Source organism: Pezoporus flaviventris, unplaced genomic scaffold (genome assembly GCF_033815535.1).
Source record: "Pezoporus flaviventris isolate CSIRO_AGI_PZ_B2104156 unplaced genomic scaffold, CSIRO_AGI_Pfla_v1 ptg000088l, whole genome shotgun sequence".
Lineage (NCBI taxonomy): Eukaryota > Metazoa > Chordata > Aves > Psittaciformes > Psittacidae > Pezoporus > Pezoporus flaviventris.
Window position 1 is genome coordinate 853,688 of NW_026892636.1, and position 22,165 is coordinate 875,852.

Here is a 22,165-nt window from a genome sequence, read left to right on the forward strand (position 1 = left end):
CCTGGCCTTGCATTGCCCTGATTTTGTATGTCCTGGCTCGGCCTGGCCTTACCAGGCCTTCCATTGCCTGTCCTGGACTTGCTTTACCTTGTGTTGCCTTGCCTTGTCTAGCCTTGCCTTGCCTTGCCTCGCCTTGCCTTGCCTTGGTTGCCTGGCCTGTCCTTCCCTAGCCTTACCTTGCATTGCCTTGCCTGGCCTGGCCTTGCCTTCTTGGCCTGGCCTAGCCTGGGCTTGCCTTGCCTTGCGTGGCCTTGCCGGGCCTTGCCTTCCCCTGTATTGCCTTGCCTTGTTTTGCCTTTCGTTGCCCTGCCTTGCTTGGCCTTGCCTTCCTGGCCAGGCCTAGCCTGGCCTTGCCTTGCCTTGCCTGGCATTGCTTCTCCTGGCCATGCCTTGCCTTGTCTGGCCTGGCCTGGCCAAGCCTTGCCTTGCCTTCCCTTGTATTGCATTGCCTTGCCTGTCCTGTCCTGGTTTTATATGAACTGGGCAGGCCTGGTTGGTCTGGCCTTGCCTGGCCTTACCTGGCATTGCATTGACTGTCCTGGACTTGCCTTGTATTACCTTGCCTTGCCTTGCCTTGACTAGCCTTGCCTTGCATTGACATAACTTGCCTTGCTTTGCCTAGCCTTGCCTTGCCCTGCTGGCCTTCTCTGGCCTTGCCTGACCTGGCCTTACCTGGTCTGGCCTGGCCTTACCTGGCCTTGCATATACTGTCCAGTCCTGGACTGGCCTTGCCTTGCCTTGCTGGCCTTTCCTTTGCTTGCCTGACCTGGCCTTACATGGCCTTACCTGCCTTGCTTGGCCTTCCCTGACCTTGCATGCACTGGCCAGTCCTGGACTGGCCTTGCCTGGCCTAGCCTTACCTTTCCTTGCATGGTATTGCCTTGCCTGGCCTGGCCTTGCCTTCATGGGCAGGCCTGGCTTGGGCTTACCTTGCCTTACCTGGCCTTGCCTGGCCTTGCCTTAACCTGTATTGCCTTGCCTTTTTTGCCTTGCTTTGCCCTGCCTTGCCTAGCCTTGCCTGGCGTGGCCTTGCCTGGCCTGGCCTTGCCTTGCCTTGCCTTGCCTGGCCTTGCCAAGCCTGGCCAGGTTTGTCCTGGCCTGGCCTTGCCTTCCGTGTCCTTTCCTGGCCTTGCCTTGTGTTGATTGGCCCAGTCTGGCCTTGCCTTCCCTTTCCTTACCTTAGCTTGCCTTTCCTTGCCTGGCCTTTCCTTGCCTTGCCTTACCAGGCCTTGCATTGCCTGTCCTGGACTTGTATTGCCTTGCATTAACTTACCTGGCCTTACCTGGCCTAGCATTGCCTGTCCTGGACTTGCCTTGCCTTGCATTGCCTTGCCTTGCCTAGCCTTGCCTTGCTTTGAATTGCCTTGCCTGGCCTAGCCTGCCCTTGACTTGCTTGGCCTTGCCTGGACTGGCCTTGCCTGGCCTTCTGTTGCTTTGCCTTGCCTTGCCTTGCCTTTCTGTGCCTAGCCTTTCCTTGCATGGCCTAGCCTGGACTGGCCTTGCCCTGGCTGGCCTTGATTGGCCTGAGCTTGCCTGCCCTTGCCTGGCCTAGCCTTCCTTGTTTTGCCTTGCCTGGCCTTTCCTGACCCTTGCCTTTCCTGGCATTGCCTGGCCTGGCCTTGCCTTGCCTTGCCTAGCCTTGCCATGCCTTGCCTTGCCTTGCCTTATATTGCCTTTCCAGGCCTTAACTGGCCTTCCATTACCTGTCCTAGACTGTCCTTGCCTTCCCTTCCCTTGACTTGTCTGGCCTTGCCTCTCCTGGACTGGACTGGCCTTGCCTTGCCTGGCATGGCCTCTCCTGGCCTTGCCTTGCCTGGCCTTGACTGGCCTAACCTGGCCTTGCCTGGACTGTCCTGGATTTGCACTGCTTGTCCTGGACTTGCCTTGCCTTGCCTTGCCTGTCATTTCCTTGCCTTGCCTGGCATTGCCTGGCCTTGACTTTACTTTACTTCACTGGCCTGGCCTGGCTTGACCTTGCCTGGCCTTGCCTTGCCTGGCCTTGCCTGGCTGTGCCTGTCCTTGCCTTGCCTGGCCAGTCCTGGCCAGGCCTTCCCTTGCCTAGCCTTACCTTGGCTTGCCTGGCCTTGCCTTGCCTTGCCTGGTCAGGCCTGGCCTTGCCTTTATGGCCTGGCCTGGACTTGGCTCAGCTGGCCTTACATGGTCTTGCATTGCCTGTCTTGGACTGGCCTTGCTTTGCCTTGCCTTGCCTTTCCTGGCCTTGCCTGGCCTGGCCTTGCCTGGCCTGCCCTCCTTTTGTATGATCTGGCCTGGCCTGGCCTGGCCTTTCCTGAGCTGGCCTTGTCTTGCCTTACCAGTCTTCCGTTGCCTGTCCTGGACATGCCTTACCTTGCCTTTCCTCGCCTCATGTAGCATTGCCTTGCCTTGCCTTGCCTGGCCTTGCCTGGCCTTTACTGGCCTTGCCTGGCCTTACCTTGTCTTCGCTTGCCTTGCCTTGACTGGCCTTGCCTGGCCTAGTCTTGCTTTTCATTGCCTTGCATTACCTTCCCTTGCCTTGCCTTGCTTGGCCTTGCCTTGACTTGGCTGGCCTTGCCTGGCGTGCGCTGGTTTTGTATGACCTGGCCTGGCCTGGCCTTGCCTTGCATTACCAGGCCTTCCATTGCCTGTCGTGGACTTGCCTTGCATTGCCTTCCCTGGTCTGGCCTGGCCTGGCCTGGCCTGACCTTGCCTTGCCTGGCAATCCCTGGCCTGTCCTTACATCTCCCTGCCTGCCCTGAGATTGCCTGTACTGCCATGGCTTGACCTGGCCTGGCCTGCCCTGAGATTGCCTGTCCTGCCGTGGCCTGACCTGGCCTGGCCTTGTTTTTCCTGACCTTCTCTGGCCTCATCTGGCCTGGCCTTTTCTTGCCTGGTCTGGCCTGGCCTGCCCTACTCTTGTCTGGCCTTGCCTGTCCTGGCCTTTCCTGACATGTCATAGCCTGGCCTTTCCTTACCTGGCCTTTCATTGCCTGGCACGGCCTGGCCTTGCATTCCCTTCCCTTCCCTTACATTGCTCTGAATTGGATTGCCTGGCCTGGCCTCAGCTATCCTTGAATTACCTGGTCTTGATCTTGCCTTTCATTGCGTATCCTAGTCTTGCCTTGCCTGGCCTTGCCATGACTTTCCTTGCCTTGTGTTGCCTTGCCTTCCCTTCCCTTGACTTGCACTGACTTACCTTGCCTGGCCTGGCCTGGCTTTGCCTTGTCTTGCCTTGCCTTGCCTGGCCTTGCATTGCCTGGCCTTGCCTAGCATTGATTGGCCTGGCCTTGCCTGGCCTTCCCTAACCTATCCTTTCCTTGCCTTGCCTTGCCTCGTCTTACCTTGCCTTGCCTAGCCTTCCCTGGCCTTGGCTTGCCTTGCCTGGCCTGACCTTGCCTGGCCTGGACTTGCCTTGATTTGCCTTGCCTTGCCTTGATTGTACCTGCCTGGCCTGGCGTTGATTTGCCTTGCCTGGCCTTCATTTGCCTTGCCTTTCCTTGCCTTGCCTTGATTGTCCTTGCCTGGCCTGTCCATGACTTGCCAGGCCTGGCCTTCATTTGCCTTGCCTTTCCTTGCCTTGCCTCTATTGGCCTGGCCTGGCCTGGCCTTGCCTTGCCAGCCCGTCTCTGGCTTTGCCTGGCCTTGCCTTGCCTTGCCTTGCCTGCCCTTGCATCTCCTGGCCTGGCCTGGCCTTGCCTTGCATTGTCTTTCCTTGCTTGTCCTGGTCTGGATTTGCCTTGCATGGCCTGGCCTGGCCTTGCCTTGCCTAGCCACGCATTGCCTTGCCTTGCACTGACTGGCCCTGCCTGTCCTTGCCTTCTCTGGCCTAGCCTGGCCTAGCCTGGCCTGGCCATGCTTGGCCTTGCTTTGCCTTGCTTTGCCTTGCCTTGCCTTGTCTTTAATGGCCTTGACTGGCCTTGCCTGGCCTGGCCTTACCAAGCGTTCCCTTGCCTTTCCTGGCCTTATATTACCTGGCATTGCATTGCCTGGCCTGGTCTGGCCTAAGTTTACCTTTCCTTGCCTAGCCTTGCCTTGCCTGCCTTAGCCTGGCCTGGCCTGGCCTTGCCTAGCCTAGCCTTACCTTGCCTTGCCTGGCCTGGCCTTACCTTTCCTTGCCTGGCCTTGCCTGGCCTGGCCTGGCCTGGCCCTGCCTTCATGGCCTGGCCTGGCCTTGGCTTACCTGGCCTTACCAGGCCTTGCATTTCCTGTCCTGGCCTTACCTTGCCTTGCCTGGCCTTACCTTGCCTTGCCTTGCCTTGCCTGGCCTTGCTTGGCCTGGCCTTTCCTTGCCTGGCCATGCCTCGTCTGGCCTTGTCTTGACTTGCCTTGCCTTGTATTACTTTGCCTTGCCTGGAGTTGCCTGGCCTGCCCTTTCCTTGCCTGGCCATGCCTCGTCTGGCCTTGTCTTGACTTGCCTTGCCTTGTATTACTTTGCCTTGCCTGGATTTGCCTGGCCTGCCCTGGTTTTGTATGACCTGGACTGGCCTGGCCTTGACTTGCCTGGCCTGGACTTGCCTGGCCTGGACTTTCCTGGCCTTATGAAGCCTACCCTTGCCGATCCTGGACTTGCCTAAACGCCTTGCCTTGCCTTGACTTGCCTTGCCTTGCCTTGCCTTGCCTTTGCCTTGCCCTACTTGGCCGTGCCTGGCCTTTCCTTACCTGGCCTTGCATGGCTTGTCTAGACCTGGACTAGCCTTGCCTTGCCTAGCCTTACCTTGCCTTAACTGGCCTTGCCTTTCCTTGCCTGACCTGGCCTGGCCTTCCCTTCATGGGCCTTGCCTTCCCTTGTCTTGCCTTGCCTCTCCTGGCCTGCTCTCGCCTGTCTTGCCTGGCCTTGCCTTGCCTTGCCTTGCCTTGCTGTCGTGGTTTAAACCCAGCCAGACAGCTTGTTCACTCCTTTCCCCCCCTTCTTGCCCTCCCCCTTCTCCCGGAGGGATGGAGAGGAGAATCGAAAAGAATGCAACTCCCCTGGGTTGAGATAAGAACAGTTTGGTAACCAAGGTATAACACAGATCACTACTGCTGCCAGCAATGATAATAACAATAAAGGAAATAGCAGATTCTCCTGGCAGGCATGCTAAGGCACATGAAAGTCAACAAGGTGCTTGGTGACAGCCAGCAGGGCTTCACTAAGGGGAAATCCTGCCTGACCAATGTGGTGGCCTTCTATGATGGGGCTACAGAACTGATGGACAGGGGTAGAGCAGTTGATGGCATCTACCTGGACTTGTGCAAAGCGTTCGACACTGTCCCACACAACATCCTTGTCTCTAAATTGGAGAGACATCAATTTGATGGATGGACCACTCAGTGGATAAAGAACTGGCTGGATGGCCGCACACAGAGAGTTGTGGTCAATGGCTCAGTGTCCGGCTGGAGACCAGTAACGAGTGGGGTCCCTCAGGGATCGGGGTTGGGACCGGTCTTGTTCAGCGGCCTGCGGTCGTTACAGGGGGCAGAGTCAGCTGAGGGGAGCGGCGGGGTTACTCGCCCACCCTGCGCTCTGGTTGGCTCCGCGGCGCAGTGCGCGGGGCCATGCGCTGATTGGCTGCCGTGGAAGTGGGCGGGGCGACAGGAGCAGAGCGCGTGTTGGCTGGGGGGGAAAGGAGGGAGATGGGGGGCGATGGGACCCCTATGGACCCCTATAGAACCCTATGGGGCAGGGACAGGTTCACACCCACTGCTGGCTCCCCCCATGGCTTTAAATGGGGGCAATGGGGTAATGGGGCAATGGGAGCAATTTGGGGTAACGGGGGCAATGGGGGTAAAAGGGGGGTCTCAGGGTCTCGAGCTCAGCCCCCTGCATCCTGGTACTGGAGCTGCTGCTGCTTCCCCCTCCAAGGGACTCGTAAAGAGACCCCCCCTCCATGGTCAGACCCTGAAGGGACCCATAGAGACCCCATATGGAGACCCATAGAAACCATATAGACCTACAGCCCACAGAGACTCATAGAGGCCCATAGAGACCCCATAGAGACTCATAGAGACCCATAGAGATCCATAGACACCGCAGAGAGCCTGAAGGTGACCCAAAGTGAACCATAGAGACCCCATAGAGACCACATAGAGACCCCATAGAGACCACATAGAGACCCCATAGAGACTAATAGAGACCCATAGAGATCCATAGACACCGCAGAGAGCCAGAAAGTGACCCAAAGTGAACCATAGAGACCCTACAGAGACCCCACAGAGACCGCATAGAGACCCCATAGAGACCCCATAGAGACCCCATAGAGACCCTATAGAGACCCCATAGAGACTTCATAGAGACCCCATAGAGACTTCATAGAGACCCCATAGAGACCCCATAGAGACTCCATAGAGCCCCCATAGAGCCCCCGTAGAGACCCCATAGAGACCCTATAGAGACCCATAAACTACAGGCACTACAACCCTGATCATGCAACGCGGCACCCATAGAGCCCCTTTACGGTGGCGCCCAGCCGGGACTACAACTCCCATCATGCAGCGTGGCACCCATTGAGCCCCGTTATGGCGTCGCCCAGTTATGACTACAACTCCCATCATACCCCGCGGTTCCCATAGAACACCATTATACAGCCGCCAGGCGGTACTACGACTCCAATCATGCCGCGCGGCATGCAGAGAGCCCTGTCATGGCGTCGCCCAGCCTGGACTACAACTCCCATGATGCAGTGCGACACCCATACAGCACCACTAAGGCGGCGCCCGGCTTGGACTACAACTCCCGTCGTGCCGCGCGGCGCTCCCAGCGCGCCAATTTCGCCCATCATGGCGGAGCTGGAGCTCCCCTCCGATCCCGACCTGCGCAGGTTGGAGCCCGCGGGACCCCCCAGTGGGGGCTTTTGGGGTCCTGGGGGGGTTGGGGTGCTCCTGACCCCCTCTCTTTGTCTCCCCCCAACCTCCAGGCTGTGCACGGGGCCCTGTGCCCCCATCCGGGAGTACATCATGGGCCACGTGCGGCACCCGCGGTGAGGGGGGCACCCCAACATGTGGGGGGGAGGAACTGCAACATCTGGAGGGACCCCAAACCTCGGATCGGTCCCTAAAATACATGGCGGGGGGGGGGGGGGGTGGGGGGGGTGGAGTTCCTATAGGAATGTGAAGAAGATCAAAGGGAACCTGCTGTGGTATCCGCTGCACCCCAAAGTGGGGGGGGGACCCCCAAGCTCACTGGGGAGCCTCCAAAACCCCTCAGGACCCCCCCAAACACCTTTGCCTGTTAGGACCCCCCAAAATTCCGTTGGGATCCCAACAACCCCCCAGCACCCCCTTAGTTCCCCCTTGTGACCCCCCAACCCCTTTTCTTCTCCCAGATCCATGCAGGGGAGCCCAAATTCCTTTAGGACCCCCCCAAATCCCATTGGGATCCCCAGGAACCCCCAGTTCCCTCCCAGGATCCTCCCCGACCCCCCCCCCAACCCTTCCTTTAACCCCCCCTTCCCCCAGGTTTCCTCCTTAACTCGGGGCTCAGGTACCAGCACCTCAAGGAGATTCAGGTTTTGGGGGGCTCTGTGGGGTTTTAGGGGGTCCCACAGGGACCAAAACACCCCCCTGCACCCCAAAACCACCCCCCCTCCATCCAAAAACACCCCCCCCTGCACCCCAAAACCACCCCCCCTGCATCCGAAAACACCCCCTCTGCCCTCCAAAACCATCCTTCCTGCACCCCAAAACAACCCCCTGCATCCCAAACCGCCCCCCGCACCCCAAAACCATGCCCCCTGCACCCCAAAACACAACCCCTGCACCCTAAAACCACCCCCATGCATCCCAGAAGCCCCACGGCACCCCAAAACCGCCCCCCTGCACCCCAAAACACACCTCTGCACCCCAAATCTACCCCCATGGCACCCCAAAACCACCCCCCTGAACCTCAAAACCAAGCCCCCTGCACCCCAAAACACAACCCCTGCACCCTAAAACCACCCCCATGCATCCCAGAAGCCCCACGGCACCCCAAAACCGCCCCCCTGCACCCCAAAAGCACCCACTGTGCACCCCAAATCTACCCCCATTGCACCCCAAAACCCCCTGCACCCCAAAACCATGCCCCCTGCACCCCAAAACACAACCCCTGCACCCTAAAATCACCCCCATGCATCCCAGAAGCCCACGGCACCCCAAAACCGCCCCCCTGCACTCCAAAACACACCTCTGCACCCCAAATCTACCCCCACTGCGCCCCAAAACAACCCCCTGCACCCCAAAAGCATCCACTGTGCACCCCAAAACCACCGTATGGATTCCCGCATGCACCCAAAGACCCCCCCAAATACATCCTGCAGCCCGGTTTCCCCCCCTGCAACCCAAAACTGCCCCTGGGCCCTCCCCCATGACCTTTTCCTCCCCACTCCTGAACCCCAGAACCCTTTAGGGACCCCCTCTATACTTTAAACCCCCCTGGGTTTCCTTCTGAAGTGGGTGCTGAGCTCATAGGGGTCCTTAAAGCCCCCCCTGATTCTCCCTAAACCCAATGCTGAGACCTTTTGGGGTGCCCCCAACCCCTTCATGGTCCCTGCAGCCCTTTTGGGGTCCCCAAAATGGGATCTGGACCCCAAACTCCCCTCAACGTTTGGCTTTGGGGCCCCCCTTGCCCCCCAGGTTGATGCTGGATGGGTTTGGGGTGAAGGGAGAGGTTTGGGGGGGAAATATGGGGCGATATTTCGGGTGTTTGGGGGGTATTTGGGTCCCTCCCATGGCTTTGGGGTCCCTCATTCCCTTGTGTCCCCCCCACTCCATCCCTTCCAGTCCGGTCGCTGGATCCAGCATCCAATGGGAGGGTGTTAATTACATGTAAATGAGGTTGCGCCCATGTTAATGAGATGCAAAGCAGGTCTACGTGTTAATAAGCTCCTCCCACCTGCAGTAACAGCATGTCAACAGAGCAGAGCCTCCAATAACAATGCACAGATAACACGTGGCCTACAATAAGACATAAATAAAGCAGGTCCTGTGTTAATTACATGTAAATGAGGTTGCGCCCATGTTAATGAGATGCGTTAACATTTACATGTTAATAAGCTCCTCCCACCTGCAGTAACAGCATGTCAACAGAGCAGAGCCTCCAATAACAATGCACAGATAACACGTGGCCTACAATAACACGTAAATAAAGCAGGTCCTGACATAATTAAACCCCCTAATAAAGCAGGACCTACAATAACAACCTGACAATAAAGCAGGAATATGTAAATTAGGCTCTATGCTAATGACAGGTACATAAAGTAGGTCCTACATTAAGCAAATGACTCCATAAAGCGGCTCCTGACGCGACCACCACCCCCAATACAGTAGGTCCTACACTAACAACATGTAAATGAAGCAGGACATACCATAACCTGTAATGAGACTGTAATGAACATGTAAATAAGGGAGGCCCTACGTTAATAACTCCCCCAATTAATTGGGCCCTACAATAATACCCCCCTGATAAAGTAGGACCTACAATAATGGCCCTAAATGAAGTAGGTCCTGCCCCAATACCCTGTCAATAGAGCAGCAACCTGTATGTAAATTAGGTCCTACGTTAATAAATATGTAAATAGAGGAGGCCCTCCAATCAGAACATGCAAATAGGGGCGGCTCTATGTTAATGACATGTAAATTAAGCAGGCCCTCCGTTAATAACACGTAAATAAGGAAGTAACGTGTCAATAAGGTCAGCCCTACGTGTGGATAAAGCAGGTCCTATGCTAATTGCATGTAAATAAGGGGCGGGGTAATGATGGTGGGGTGAGAAATGGGGTGGGAGCTTGGGGAAGGACTCAAGCCATCGTTCCACTTGGGGGGTTTTTGGTTTGACCCCCATCCTGCAGGGGGGAAAAGGGTCCGAGGCTGACCCATAGATCTATGGGGCAGGTTCCAAGGGCAGTGGGGCTGTGGCAGCGTTCTAGTACGGATGAAGAGCAGAAGGGTCCCACTGGCTGGTATGGGGGGCACGGTTATGGGGTCCATCATAGACCTGCTGAGGGGGAAGGAGAGGGGACTGAAAGCAGCCCCACAACCCCCGTGCCTTGGTCCTTATGGGGTTTTTAACCACCCCATATCTGCTGGAGGACCTATAGAGGAACTCATTTGCGTTCTAGAAGGTTCCTCCGGCGCGTGGATGGGAGCTTCTTGATGCAGATGGTTGTCCTGGGTTCAGCAGTAGCAGTCATGTTTCCCCTCCTTGGTAGCTGGTGCAGTGCAGTGTTTTGACTTTCGGCTCGGGAACAGAGCTGATAGCAAAGTTTTGGTTTGGCCAAGGACTTTGAGAGCCTCATGCTCTGCCAGGGAGGAGGGGAAGCCGGGAGGAAGCAGAGACAGGACACCTGACCCAAACTGACCAAAGAGGTATTCCATACCACAGCACGTCATGCCCAGGATGTAACTGGGAGTTAGCCGGAAGGGCTGGGAGACTGCAGGGTTGGAGGAGGTATCGGTCGCAGCTTGGTCGGGCTTGGGGGGCGAGTTATCGGTCAGCTGGTGCTGAGGTGTTGTATTCTCTTCCCTTGTTATTTCCTTTATCATTATTACTATTGGTGGTAGCAGTAGTGATATGTGTTATACCTTAGTTACTAAACTGTTCTTATCTCAACCCGTGGGAGTTGCATTCTTTTCGATTCTCCTCTCCGTCCCTCCGAGAGCAGGGGGAGGGCAAGAAAGGGGGGGAAGTGAGCGAACGAATTACCTGACTGGGTTTAAACCACGACAGTTCTTTTTGGCGCCCAACATGGGGCACGAGGGGTTGAGATAACGACAGATTTGACTGGATTAATAGTCACTCGTCACAATGCTGATTTATTGGCTCTCAGAGTTGTTCTTGTTGATCTCACAGCTTCAGACCATTGTAACTTACTTAGAGCCGGTATTTGCTGTGTTAGTGTTTATCAAGTGTGGGGCCTGGGCTAAGGTTCTCGTCTCACTGTGCTTTATGGCAATGACTTGTAATACGGGCGGGCTCCAGCAGCAGGGCGGGACGGACATGGCTGTGGACTTGTACCTGGCCGTCCGGCTGCTCTTCACCGCCCTGGCCCTCGCCCTACTCTCCATCTTCGTGAGGCCGCGGGGAGCCAAGCCCCACGACGGCCGAGAGCATCCCCCGGAAGCCGCCCGCCGAGCCCCAGGAGGATGCAGGAGACCACGCAGCATTTCCCAGCAGGCAAAAAAGGAAGAGCTGGACTCAGGAAAAGAGAAGCTGGTTGTGGGAGAGCCGGCAAGCACAGCAGCTACACCAGCCCCAGTGACAAGTACAGCAGCATCGTTTGAGAGTTCTGAAGGTTTTGAATGGCCTTTGGGTATCCTCGGGACCTGCCTGCTGATTGTGGTGGGGATCAGCATGCTGGCACGCACACAGACTGTGTTCTACCCACAACCATTTTGTCTGATCTCAGAAGTTAAGCAGAGTCAGGTTTGGGTCCTATCTGGGGTTAGATGACAATATAGGGGGACCAAGAAGTTTTCTCCAAGGAAGGACAGTCATGAGTGGCAGGGTGTGTGGGACAGTATGGGCAAGTATCTAGTCCACTGGGCCCCTCCAGTGCTTTGGAAGCATCGGAGATGGAAGGCAGCTGTATGGAATCCCCAGCAACAAGCTGAAGAAACTGCTGAAGGGGACAGTGAATTATTTTGAGCCTGGTGGGCCCATGGCACTTCAGGCCATCAGAGCAGAGATGCAACACAGAGATGGACTCATGATCGAGGGGTGGACTTAGCAATGGACACTATTGCCCAGGTTATTCACGAGTGTGAACACTGCACACAGCCTCTCCTGCTCTGACTGTTACAAGAGATGGAGCCTGACATCATGGACCAGATGGACTCAGCAGCTTTATAGGGACTGGTCCATGCACTAAGATAAGAGTATAATGAAAATGGGGGATCTGAGCATGACGTGAATGGTATGGAATAAGGGGTGGATAATGTCCTGGGTTCAGCAGTAGCAGTCATGTTTCTCCTTCTTGGTAGCTGGTGCAGTGTTGTGTTTTGACTTTCAGCTCGGGAACAGAGCTGATAGCGATGTTTTGGTTTGGCCAAGGACTTTGTGAGCCTCATGCTCTGCCAGGGAGGAGGGGAAGCCAGGAGGAAGCAGAGACAGGACACCTGACCCAAACTGACCAAAGAGGTATTCCATACCACAGCACGTCATGCCCAGGATGTAACTGGGAGTTAGCCGGAAGGGCTGGGAGACTGCAGGGTTGGAGGAGGTATCGGTCAGAGCTTGGTCGGGCTAGGGGGGGCGAGTTATTGGTCGGCTGGTGGTGAGGTGTTGTATTCTCTTCCTTGTTATTTCCTTTATCATTATTATCATTGGTGGTAGCAGTAGTGATTTGTGTTATACCTCAGTTACTAAACTGTTCTTATCTCAACCCTGGGAGTTGCATTCTTTTCGATTCTCCTCTCCGTCCCTCTGGGAGTAGGGGGAGGGAAAGAAGGGGGGGAGTGAGTGAACGAGTTACCTAACTGGGTTTAAACCACGACAGTCCCTCACCTCCAATAAAATTCCTCACTCTTACCTGTGAGTTCTTTCGGCCTGGGAACAGCACTGATAGCACTGACGTTTTTAGTTACTGCTCACATGTTTAGACTGACCAAGGACTTTGTGAGCCTCATGCTCTGCCAGGGAGGAGGGGAAGCCGGGAGGAAGCAGAGACAGGACACCTGACCCAAACTGACCAAAGAGGTATTCCATACCACAGCACGTCATGCCCAGGATGTAACTGAGAGTTACCTGGAACGGCTGGGATTGCGGGGTTGGACGAGGTATTGGTTGGTGCATGGTTGGGCTGGGGGGGTGGAGGAGTTATCAGTCAGTGGGTGATGAGGTTTTGTGTTCTCTTCCCTTGTTATTTGCTTTATTATTATTGGTGGTGTTTTGTGTTATACATTAGTTACTAAAACATTCTTATCTCAACCAGTGGGAGTTCCATTCTTCTGATTTTCTTCCCCATCCCTCTGAGAGCAGGGGGAGGGCAAGGGGGGGGGGGTGTGGTGTGTGTGTGTGTGAGAGAGAGACTGTGTGCCTGGGTTTAAACCCAGTTTTCAATGTCAATCTGTTTTTCTGCTGGAAGGCACCAGACTGACAGTCCAGGAGATGCACTGGAGGAGCGTAGAACAGGATTTCTGAGTGGTTTTGAATGTCTTTCTTCCCCATGGGGTACTGGGCTAAAACCAAGGCTTGAGACGTGGGAAGATCAATATAACAGAGGGAGAAATAACTCTCAATCAATTTTGGAAACAAGAAAAATATGTAATTCAAAGATTATTGAAAAGAACTACATGAAGGCAAAAAAAGCCACTAAGAATACGTGGGTGCGCTTGTGCAGGGTGAATAATGCAGCTTGAAGTCCCAGATACAGTCAGCTGGTTATTGCACTTGCTCCATCAGCTTCATCAGGGGACCCAGGCCAGCAGCACCTTGGCTGTTCAGGGGTGAGGAAGACCCCAAATCCTCTCTCCCACCAGCACTAAGGCTCTTTGTACCCCTGCTTAAATTCACAGCAGAGCAGAGGCTCAGATATGACTTGTCCCCATTTAGCACAAGGGCTTTGTTGACCAACAGACTGTCAGAGATTTATTTCACAGAATCCCAGCCTGGTTTGTGTTGGAATTGTCTTTAAAGCTTGTCCAGATCCAATCCCCCTCCAACGGGCAGGGACACCTTCCGCTAGAGCAGCTTGCTCCAAGCCCTGTGTCCAACCTGGCCTTGAACACTGCCAGGGATGGGGCAGCCACAGCTTCTCTGGCCACCCTGTGCCAGCACCTCAGCACCCTCAGAGGGAAGAGCTTCGGCCTAAGAGCTCATCTCAGTCTCCCCTTGGGCAGGTTCAAGCCATTCTCCTTGGCCTGTCCCTACAGGCCCTTGTCCAAAGCTCCTCCCCAGGCTTCTTGTAGCCCCTTTAGGTACTGGAAGCTTCTCTGAGGTCTCCACACAGCTTCTCTTCTCCAGGATGAACAGACCCAATATTATCAGCCTGGCTCCGTACGGGAGGTGATCCAGCCCCTGACCATCCTCGTTGCCTCCTCTGTACTTGCTTCAGCAGCTCCATGACCTCCTTGTGTTGCAGACATCAGAGCTCTATCAAATCCTCTTGACCTTCCCACAGTTCATCATTGAGAAAATGCTTATCAAGCGGGCAATGGAGACAGTGGTCAGTGCCTTATGTGAAGTCTGAGCCTCCTTTTTGTGGGCTCTACTTTCATTTAGCACAATGAAGACACAAAACACCATGGTGATGTCTCAGGGCTGCTATTGAGGAGCTGATACTTATTTGGATGAAATATTGAATTCTCAGGCCACACTTAAAACCACCTGAGGCTCCTTGAAGAGAACCTTTTGTTGTGCAGGTTCTCCATACCCTGCACTTGCTTTGTGATCTCCTTAACAGTAATAATGACCAATAGGGACCAATAATGACAAATAATGGCCAGTAATTATCAATTCCATGACCACATGATTCTTGCTTACCTCCACAGTACTGAAGAGCTCCAAATGTGCTTTCAAACCCTGCATAGATGTGGCAGCAGCTTTCGCTCCCACAGCCTCCTCAGAGCCGCCTTCACCTCCTTGTTCCTCAGGCTGTAGATGAGGGGGTTGAGGGTTGGGGTGAGGATGGAGTAAAACACCGACACCAGCTTTGCCTGATCCCACGAGGATGCCTCATGAGGCTGGACATAGGTGAGGATCGCGGGTGCATAGAAGATGGTGATGGCAGCCAAGTGGGAGGCGCAGGTAGAGAAGACCTTCAGCCTCCTCGTGGCCAAAGGGATCTGCAGGACGGTGTGGAGGATGTAGGTGTAGGACACCAGGATCATCAGGAGAGAGACCATGGCGTTAAACACAGTGCTGTAAACCTGCAAGACCTCATTTGTGCTTGTGTCTGAGCAGGAGAGCTGCAGGAGGGTGGGCAGCTCACAGAAGAAGTGGTTGATGCTCCTGGCCTGACAGAAGGACAACCTCCCTGCCAGCGTGATGTGCACCAGGGAGGTGAGGAACCCGATGGTGTACACCAGCACCATCATGCCATAGCAACGCGTCCTGGTCATGGTAGTGGTGTAGAGCAGGGGCTTGCACACAGCCGTGTATCTGTCGTAAGCCATTACCCCATAGAGAAAGCTCTCACAGATAGCCAGAGCCACGAAAGTATACATCTGGGAAAAGCAACCCCAAAAGGAGATGTGGCTTCTCCCCAGCAGGAAGGTCTCCAGAGCTTTTGGGATGATAGCGGAGGAAAGGCAAACATCCATGCAAGATAAGTGGGTCAGGAAGAAGTACATGGGGATGTGGAGGTGGGGGTCAGTGTTGATCAGCAGGATCATTGTCAGGTTCCCCAGCACCATGAAAACATAGAGGGATAAGAAGACTGTGAAGATGGTGGTTTGTAGCTCTGGGGCATCAGAGAAACCCAAGAGGATGAAGCCGGAGGGAACAGTGAGGTTTCCTGTATCTGTCATTTCAACAAGTTGATGGATTTGGATTGAAATGAATCACTGAAATACATCCCTACAAGAGAAATAATGTGGAAGTTTAGTTGGAGTTTAATCCACAAAGTAAATGCAATAGAAAAAGGTATATTTGTAATGGTGTATTTCTGTCTGTAACTCAAGATCTGAAGTCAAAGAGGTGAAGGAGCTCATTACACAACAGGAAATTAAAAGAGAATAATTCTACAATGATTGATATACACATCACTAATGAAACAGTGAGAAGCATCATGTCTATCCAAACGTAATACAATAAAACCAAATAAGTACATCACAAAATGTGGAAAACAGAAAAGATGTTGTATTTTCTTCACTGATTTCTGGGAATTTTAAGGATTATTTTTCTCCCTTTTTTGTATTTTTCAGAGTGGATCAGTGCTCTTCTGTAGATTCATTAATTGTGCTGCATCCTTTTCAACACCACACAAAGCCATGTACTTGAAATTTGTTTTAAGTTCTAAGTTTGTTATTTTGGTGTTTTTGAAGCAAACCTACCCCATACTAGGGCACTTTTATTCACGCCGTGGGTTATCATAGAATGGTTTGGGTTGAAGGGAAATTAAAGCTCACACAGCTCCAAACCCTGCCATGGGAAGGGACACCTTCCACTAGAGCAGCTTGCTCCAAGCCCCTGTGTCCAACCTGGCCTTGAACACTGCCAGGGATGGGGCAGCCACAGCTTCTCTGGGCACCCTGTGCCAGCATCTCAGCACTCTCACAGGGAAGAATTTCTTCCTTATTTCCAACCTGAATTTCTCTGTTTCAGATTAAACCCATCACCCCTTGCCCTATCAATGCAGTCCCTGAAGAAGAGTGAAATATAACATGCCATCAAGCATGTGAGAGGCAGCAAGACCAGGGTCAAACTGGACCCACCACCCATCAAACCCTTTTGTACCTGCTTGGTTAAAGAGGAAGGTGGTGGTGGATGCAGTGCCTGCAGCTCCTCCTGGAGGCCATGCGATGGGTTGAAGGAAAGATGCTTGGGAGCAGGATGGTCCAGGTTGGCTGGTGGAGGGGTTTTATCTCACAGGAGGCATTACCTCAGAGGCTTGTGTTGTGCAAACTGTTCTCCCAGAGGACCCTCCTCCCTCGGATAATTAGTTTGACTTGATCAGCAAAACAACCTCTCAAGTCCTCTCTCCCCAAACTCCTTCTGGCTGCATCAACACCTCCAAGACCAGTTCTCCTGCAGAGAGCCACCCAGGAAGACAGGCCCAGGATAGTTTGCTTTGTATTTCCCCATCTATCACATACGTCTTCCTTTCAGTGTTTCCCTGAGGAAGCCCTTTACTTCCACACAGATCATCTAATATTGCATTGAAGGGAGTTGAAAACAAACACAACGGAGCATCCTCTGTGTGGATGGTTTGAGGTGCTCATGGGGATTAGTTTCCAAAAGGCAGCTTTATTTCCATACACTTGACTAGTGATTGTACAACACTTAGGTCAAAAGCATTGGCTCAAAATGTGGCGGCTTTGAGGATATATCAGGATGAAGTCAGATTTCGCAGTCTTCATCTGAAGAATCCTGAGTGCTGGTGTGTCCTGAATGCTTCTCCTATATGAAGAGATATTATAAAACCCTTGGTAGAAAAATTAACTGATAACCTTGTCCCAGACATTTAGAAAACACAAAGGATGGGGCAAACAGGGGAGAAAACTGAGCTATGAAAGTGTGGGGAAGGAAGAAGGAGAAGTACACAGGTCGCTTTAAATGTTTTCAATGCAAACCTTGTTTTTTGCTAGAAAGCAACAGACTGACAATCCAGGAGATGGACTGGAGGAGGGTAGAAAAGGATTTCTGAGTGGTTTTGAATGTCTTTCTTCCACATTGGGTACTGGGCTAAAGCAAAGGCTTGTGAAGTGGGAAAATCAATATAACAGAGAGAGAAATAACTCTCAATCAAATTCTGGAAAGAAGAAAAATATGCAATTCAAAGATTATTTAGGAGAACTACATGAAGGCAAAAAAGGCCACTAAGAATGCCTGTGTGCACTTGTGCAGGGTGAATAATGCAGCTTGAAATCCCAGGTGCAGACAGCTGGGTACTGCACTTGCTCCATCAGCTTTGTCAGGGGACCCAGCCCAGCAGAACCTCGGCTTTTCAGGGGGGAGGAGGACCCCAAATCCTCCCTCCCAACAGCAGTCAGGTTTTTTACAACCCTACTTAAATTCACAGCAGAGCAGAGGCTCAGATATGACTTGTCCCCATTTCCCACAAGGGCTTTGACTTCAAGAGACTGACAACTTTATTACTTAGAATCGCAGCCTTCTTTTGTGTTGGAAGGGACCTTAAAGCCCCTCTAGTTCCAACCCCTGCACACAGGCAGGGACACCTTGTACTAGGGAAGCTTGCTCTAAGCCCCTGTGTCCAACCTGGCCTTCAACACTGCCAGGGATGGGGCAGCCACAGCTTCTCTGGGCACCCTTTGCCAGTGCCTCAGCACCCTCCCAGGGAAGAGCTTCTGCCTAAGAGCTCACCTCAATATCCCCTCTGTCATTTCACGTGACCAAACCTTGTGGGCTGGAGTTGAAATACCTGGAAATATCAGTTAATATTTCCTTAAAACCAGAAATAACACCAGAAATCATTTGCTAATATAAGACATGAGCTTAGATACCAGTTGGTTTGATGCCAGCAGGGCAAAGCCACCACCTACCTTCTCCCTTTTGCACTCTGAAGCCTGAAATAAAGTTTATTGCTATGTTCAATAACATTTAAATAATAAAATATATTAATTTCAAGTAATATTTAAGTAACAATGACTTTGGACAACAACTTTCTTTCCAGTACACAGTCACTGTCAGGTCTCAGGCTGCAGCCAGAGGAAGTCCTGTCCATGCCAGCACAGAATGTAGCCTTGGTTTAAGGAGAAGCGTGTTTTCCAGCTGTCATGCTTCCAAGTATGTTTAGTCCCTTCTTTGCGAAGGTGCTATATCCACCCATCCTTGAAGATGCTACATCCAACCAGGCTCTTCAACGCCCAATATCCAGCCATCCTTGAAGGTGCAATATCCAGCCTGCTTGCTCTCCTCACCAGGGCAGGGTAGCCCTCTCCTTTCAGCTGACTAGGAACCGTGAATGTACAAAGAGCAGAGGACTCTACTTTTTGCTTTCCTCATGGCGTTCTTCATATTTGCATTTCTTAGGCTGTAGATGAGTGGGTTTAGTATGGGGACAGCCACAGAGTGCGTCATGGAGACCACCTCATCATGCTTTGAGGACTGGCTGGAGATGGGGTGCAGGTACATGAAGAGGAAGCTGCCGTAGTAGAAAGCAATGGAGATGAAGTGAGAGGCACAGGTGGAGAAAGCTTTGCGTTGACCAACCACAGACCGCATCCGCATGACAGTGGAAAGGACCTACAAGTAGGAGATGAGGATGAAGACCGTGGTGCTCAGTACCTTGAACCCCACCACGGCAGCAACCATCACCTCGATGGAAGGGGTGTCAGAGCAGGAGAGGGCTAGCAGTGGTGGTCCATCACAGAAGAAGTGATTGATCGTCTTGGACCGACAGAACGGGAGACTAGATATGGAAACCGTGTATATGGTAGAGCTGATCACGCCAGCTAAGTAGGCACCAGCCAACAACCCAGTGCAAAGCCTTTGGGACATGACCATGGAGTAGGAGAAGGGGGTTACAAATGGCCATGTAGCGATCGTAAGCTATAGCAGCCAGCACGTAGCACTAGGTGGTGGCACAGGTTGCAAAGCAGAAGAGCTGAGTGTCACATCTAATGAAGGAAATCACCTTCTTCTCCACTAGAACATTGAGCAAGGCTTGAGGGATGATGTTAGAAGAGTAGCAGACTTCCAGGAGAGACAAGTGGCTTAGGAAGAAGTACATGGGGGTGTGTAGGCAGGAATCCATTCTGATTAATGCAATTACTCCCAGGTTTCCTATGAAGGTAACCACATAGATGGCAAGGAATAAGACAAAGCACATCACCCACAGGTCTTCCTTGTTTGTGAAGCCCAGGAGAATAAGCTCAGAGGAGGACGTATAATTATCTTCAACCATAGTGAACCTATAAGCAGTTTGCCTGATTTATGTCTTCAAATTGAAATGCTGAATAGGCCCAAACCCCTCAATAATGTTAAGAATGTCAGGTTTTGTCTATCAATCAGTTACACCACTTACATACATACAAGTCAATATAAGGTAAATTCTCTTTGAGAGAGGAAAACACCAAGTTCCAAGGCTAAACACCACAACCATCACAAACACACTTAGAAGCAAGCAGATGTTTTAAGGCAAAGGAAGGAGGGCAACACCAGAATGAATAAACTGCAGGGTTCCTCATAGTTCCTCTCAAGCCATTGACGCATGGAAGTCCTTAAATTCCCCAGTAACTGCTGGGAAAAGGGAATTATTTCTCATCTTTTGGGTGCTGCTAGTCCAGTGTAAGTACATGAGGAATAAATAGCTGTTCTCTGTGACCCAGGAGGAGATCTTTGAGAGCAAATGTGGCTTTCCTTAGGGTAGTATGGTGCAGAACCAGGATTTCTCACCCCACTTTGCTTTAGACACGATGCCTAAATTGGAGACAAAAGATATATTCGGGTTTGACCAAAGATAAGTTCTCCCTGGGAGAAATCAGCAGCTCCTAAAATCACAGCTTACGACAGGTAGAATAAATCCTCATTGATTTATCTTGCCTAACATTAATCATCACTTGACAGAGTTACACCAGAGAGCAAAGCAGGAGTGTGCGTGGCTGGCATCTGACAAACAGAGCCATGCTTAAGAGTCATCATCATTTGATGACCTTTTGCTGAAGGGGTGAGCTCCCCCTCCAGAGCCAGACTCCTCAGTTCAGATGTCTTGTGAGCAACGCGTGTGGTCTCCTGGTGTTATTAATGGGGATTTAGAGCTGCTTTTCACTGCTCACATAGACATGCCGGAGGCAAAGCAGCTCCTGAGCCATCACCACGGAGCTGGAAGATGTGACCCAAGTAATGAAAATCAAACCGTTTGGGTCTGGGGCTCAATCCTCCCCCTGAGGCAGCATCCACCTGCCCAGACACACACATCTCCTGCCAGGGGACAATTGACCTGAAGCTCACAATTAACAAAGGCTCACCCTTGCTTTTTCTTGCTTGACAAACCAAGTGTTTGGTCTGAAGTGATCCAAGGTGCAGATATGAAAGCTGGGATGTGTCTAAGGCTGCAGCTTGTGCTATACACGACAACTTCCCCCCAGCAATCACATCTCCCTGCAGTTTGAGCACACTCACTGGAATGGAGATAAATTAAACTGAAAACCCATACCTTGCCGCCCTCGTTTAGATATTATCCATGCAGGTTGCGGGTCCGCACTCTGCTGAAGAGTTAACTGAATATTTATCCCTGTATTCCTGGGGAAAGGACCTCCATTTGTGGCTTTCCTACTCCGATTTGGCAACACCTTGCTTTTTGGCCAAGCTTTCAACAAGCTGCCCTAGGACTTACCAAGCAGACTGTTGCTAGTGTTATCCAAGATGTAACTCTTGACATGGATAAGGGAACATCCGACTGCTGTTGAGACCCTACAGCCAAGCAAAACCTTGCAGCACGTAAGAAAAAGGTGGTTTTATCTTAAATGAAAGGAGAGACTATTCCAGAAACCTCCACTAGATGGTGGTGTTGTATAAGAAATCCTGATCCATGATTTTCTAGCCACTTACTTGAAATCTTCTGCCTTTTGATACCTAGAGGGACTCCTGTGACCATTTTGCACCTCTTGGAGGTGACCACAGAGAGCAATGGTACCAAGAAGGAACAAAAATCACATAGGAAAAGGAAAAGATTTTGTTCAGAAGTAGATGAAATGCAGCTTTGAAGGGGAAATGGGCATCTAAAGAGCAGGCATATGTGGGTACTGTCATGTCCTGCTGGCAACAGTAAGAGTCAGCATCAGGATGGTAACTTCAGTAAACTAGAGTAAAGAATAAGAATATATATATTATATATATATAATAAATATATATATAATAAGAAATAAAATATAAAGGATAAAGTATAAATAAAGAAGAAAGTATAAAAAAATAAAGATTTATTCCTTAGTGCTGGCCAGGGTCACATCCCTGTTTGGGTTATTTTCCCCTGGATTAAAGAGTGTTTTTCCCACTGGGGAAGCCACAACTCAAGTTACCACAGGTGGAAAATCTCCACCCAGGACTCAGCCAAGCCTTCTCCTTCCTATCAGCCCATAAGCTCCAAATCCATTCCCAGAGGAGCTTGTTAACACAACTGGATCAACGGACATCTCTCGCCTTTGAGTGATGAGCTGCTAAAGAAATAGGGAAGTTTTGGGTGTGTGGGGAAACCCTGTGGTGACTGTTTTCCCTGGTGGCATTGCGATTTTATAGCAACCAAGATATGGGGGAGCTGCAATTTGTGCCAGGAATGACTTCTTGCATAGGAAATAAAGACTTATGATTGGGTTTCTTCATTACCTTTGGTTTTCCCGTTGTTTCAGGGTCCTGGTGTGTTTCCATGTTATCTTTGGGTTTCTCTAATCCCCATTGCCTCAAACCAAGGTGCAACTCTCCTGCGGCAAATTCTACTGATAAAATTCTTGCCTTTGTTTTTAACAAACCACTCTGGGTATAAATTAGAAAACTCCTTAGAGCTTCTCTTAAAGGCTTTGAGAAAGGCAGAACTTGAGGAGGAAAACTGAAAGGGTGAAGTTCCACAGGTGCCTGAAAAGAGGTGGCAAAGCCCAATTTGACTGTGATTTATACAGCATT

General features: G+C 51.9%; 3 protein-coding genes and 1 pseudogene across 3 annotated transcripts in view; 1 reads left to right on the forward strand and 3 right to left on the reverse strand.

Annotated features, from left to right (window-relative positions):
- The window catches only part of LOC133280764 (olfactory receptor 14C36-like), a 781,395-nt gene that overhangs the window by 751,559 nt on the left and 7,671 nt on the right, over positions 1-22,165 (reverse strand). The window lies entirely within an intron of this gene.
- LOC133280763 (olfactory receptor 14C36-like) overlaps positions 1-22,165 on the forward strand; it is a 377,076-nt gene that overhangs the window by 138,259 nt on the left and 216,652 nt on the right. The gene's annotated exons all lie outside the window — the stretch shown is intronic.
- On the reverse strand, positions 14,467-15,396 carry LOC133280736 (olfactory receptor 8I2-like; the record flags this gene model as incomplete). Its single annotated transcript, XM_061475670.1, has 1 exon — positions 14,467-15,396. A coding segment is annotated over exon 1 (930 nt), but the record flags the coding sequence as incomplete, so codon positions are not given.
- On the reverse strand, positions 18,500-19,454 carry LOC133280735 (olfactory receptor 8U3-like; annotated as a pseudogene).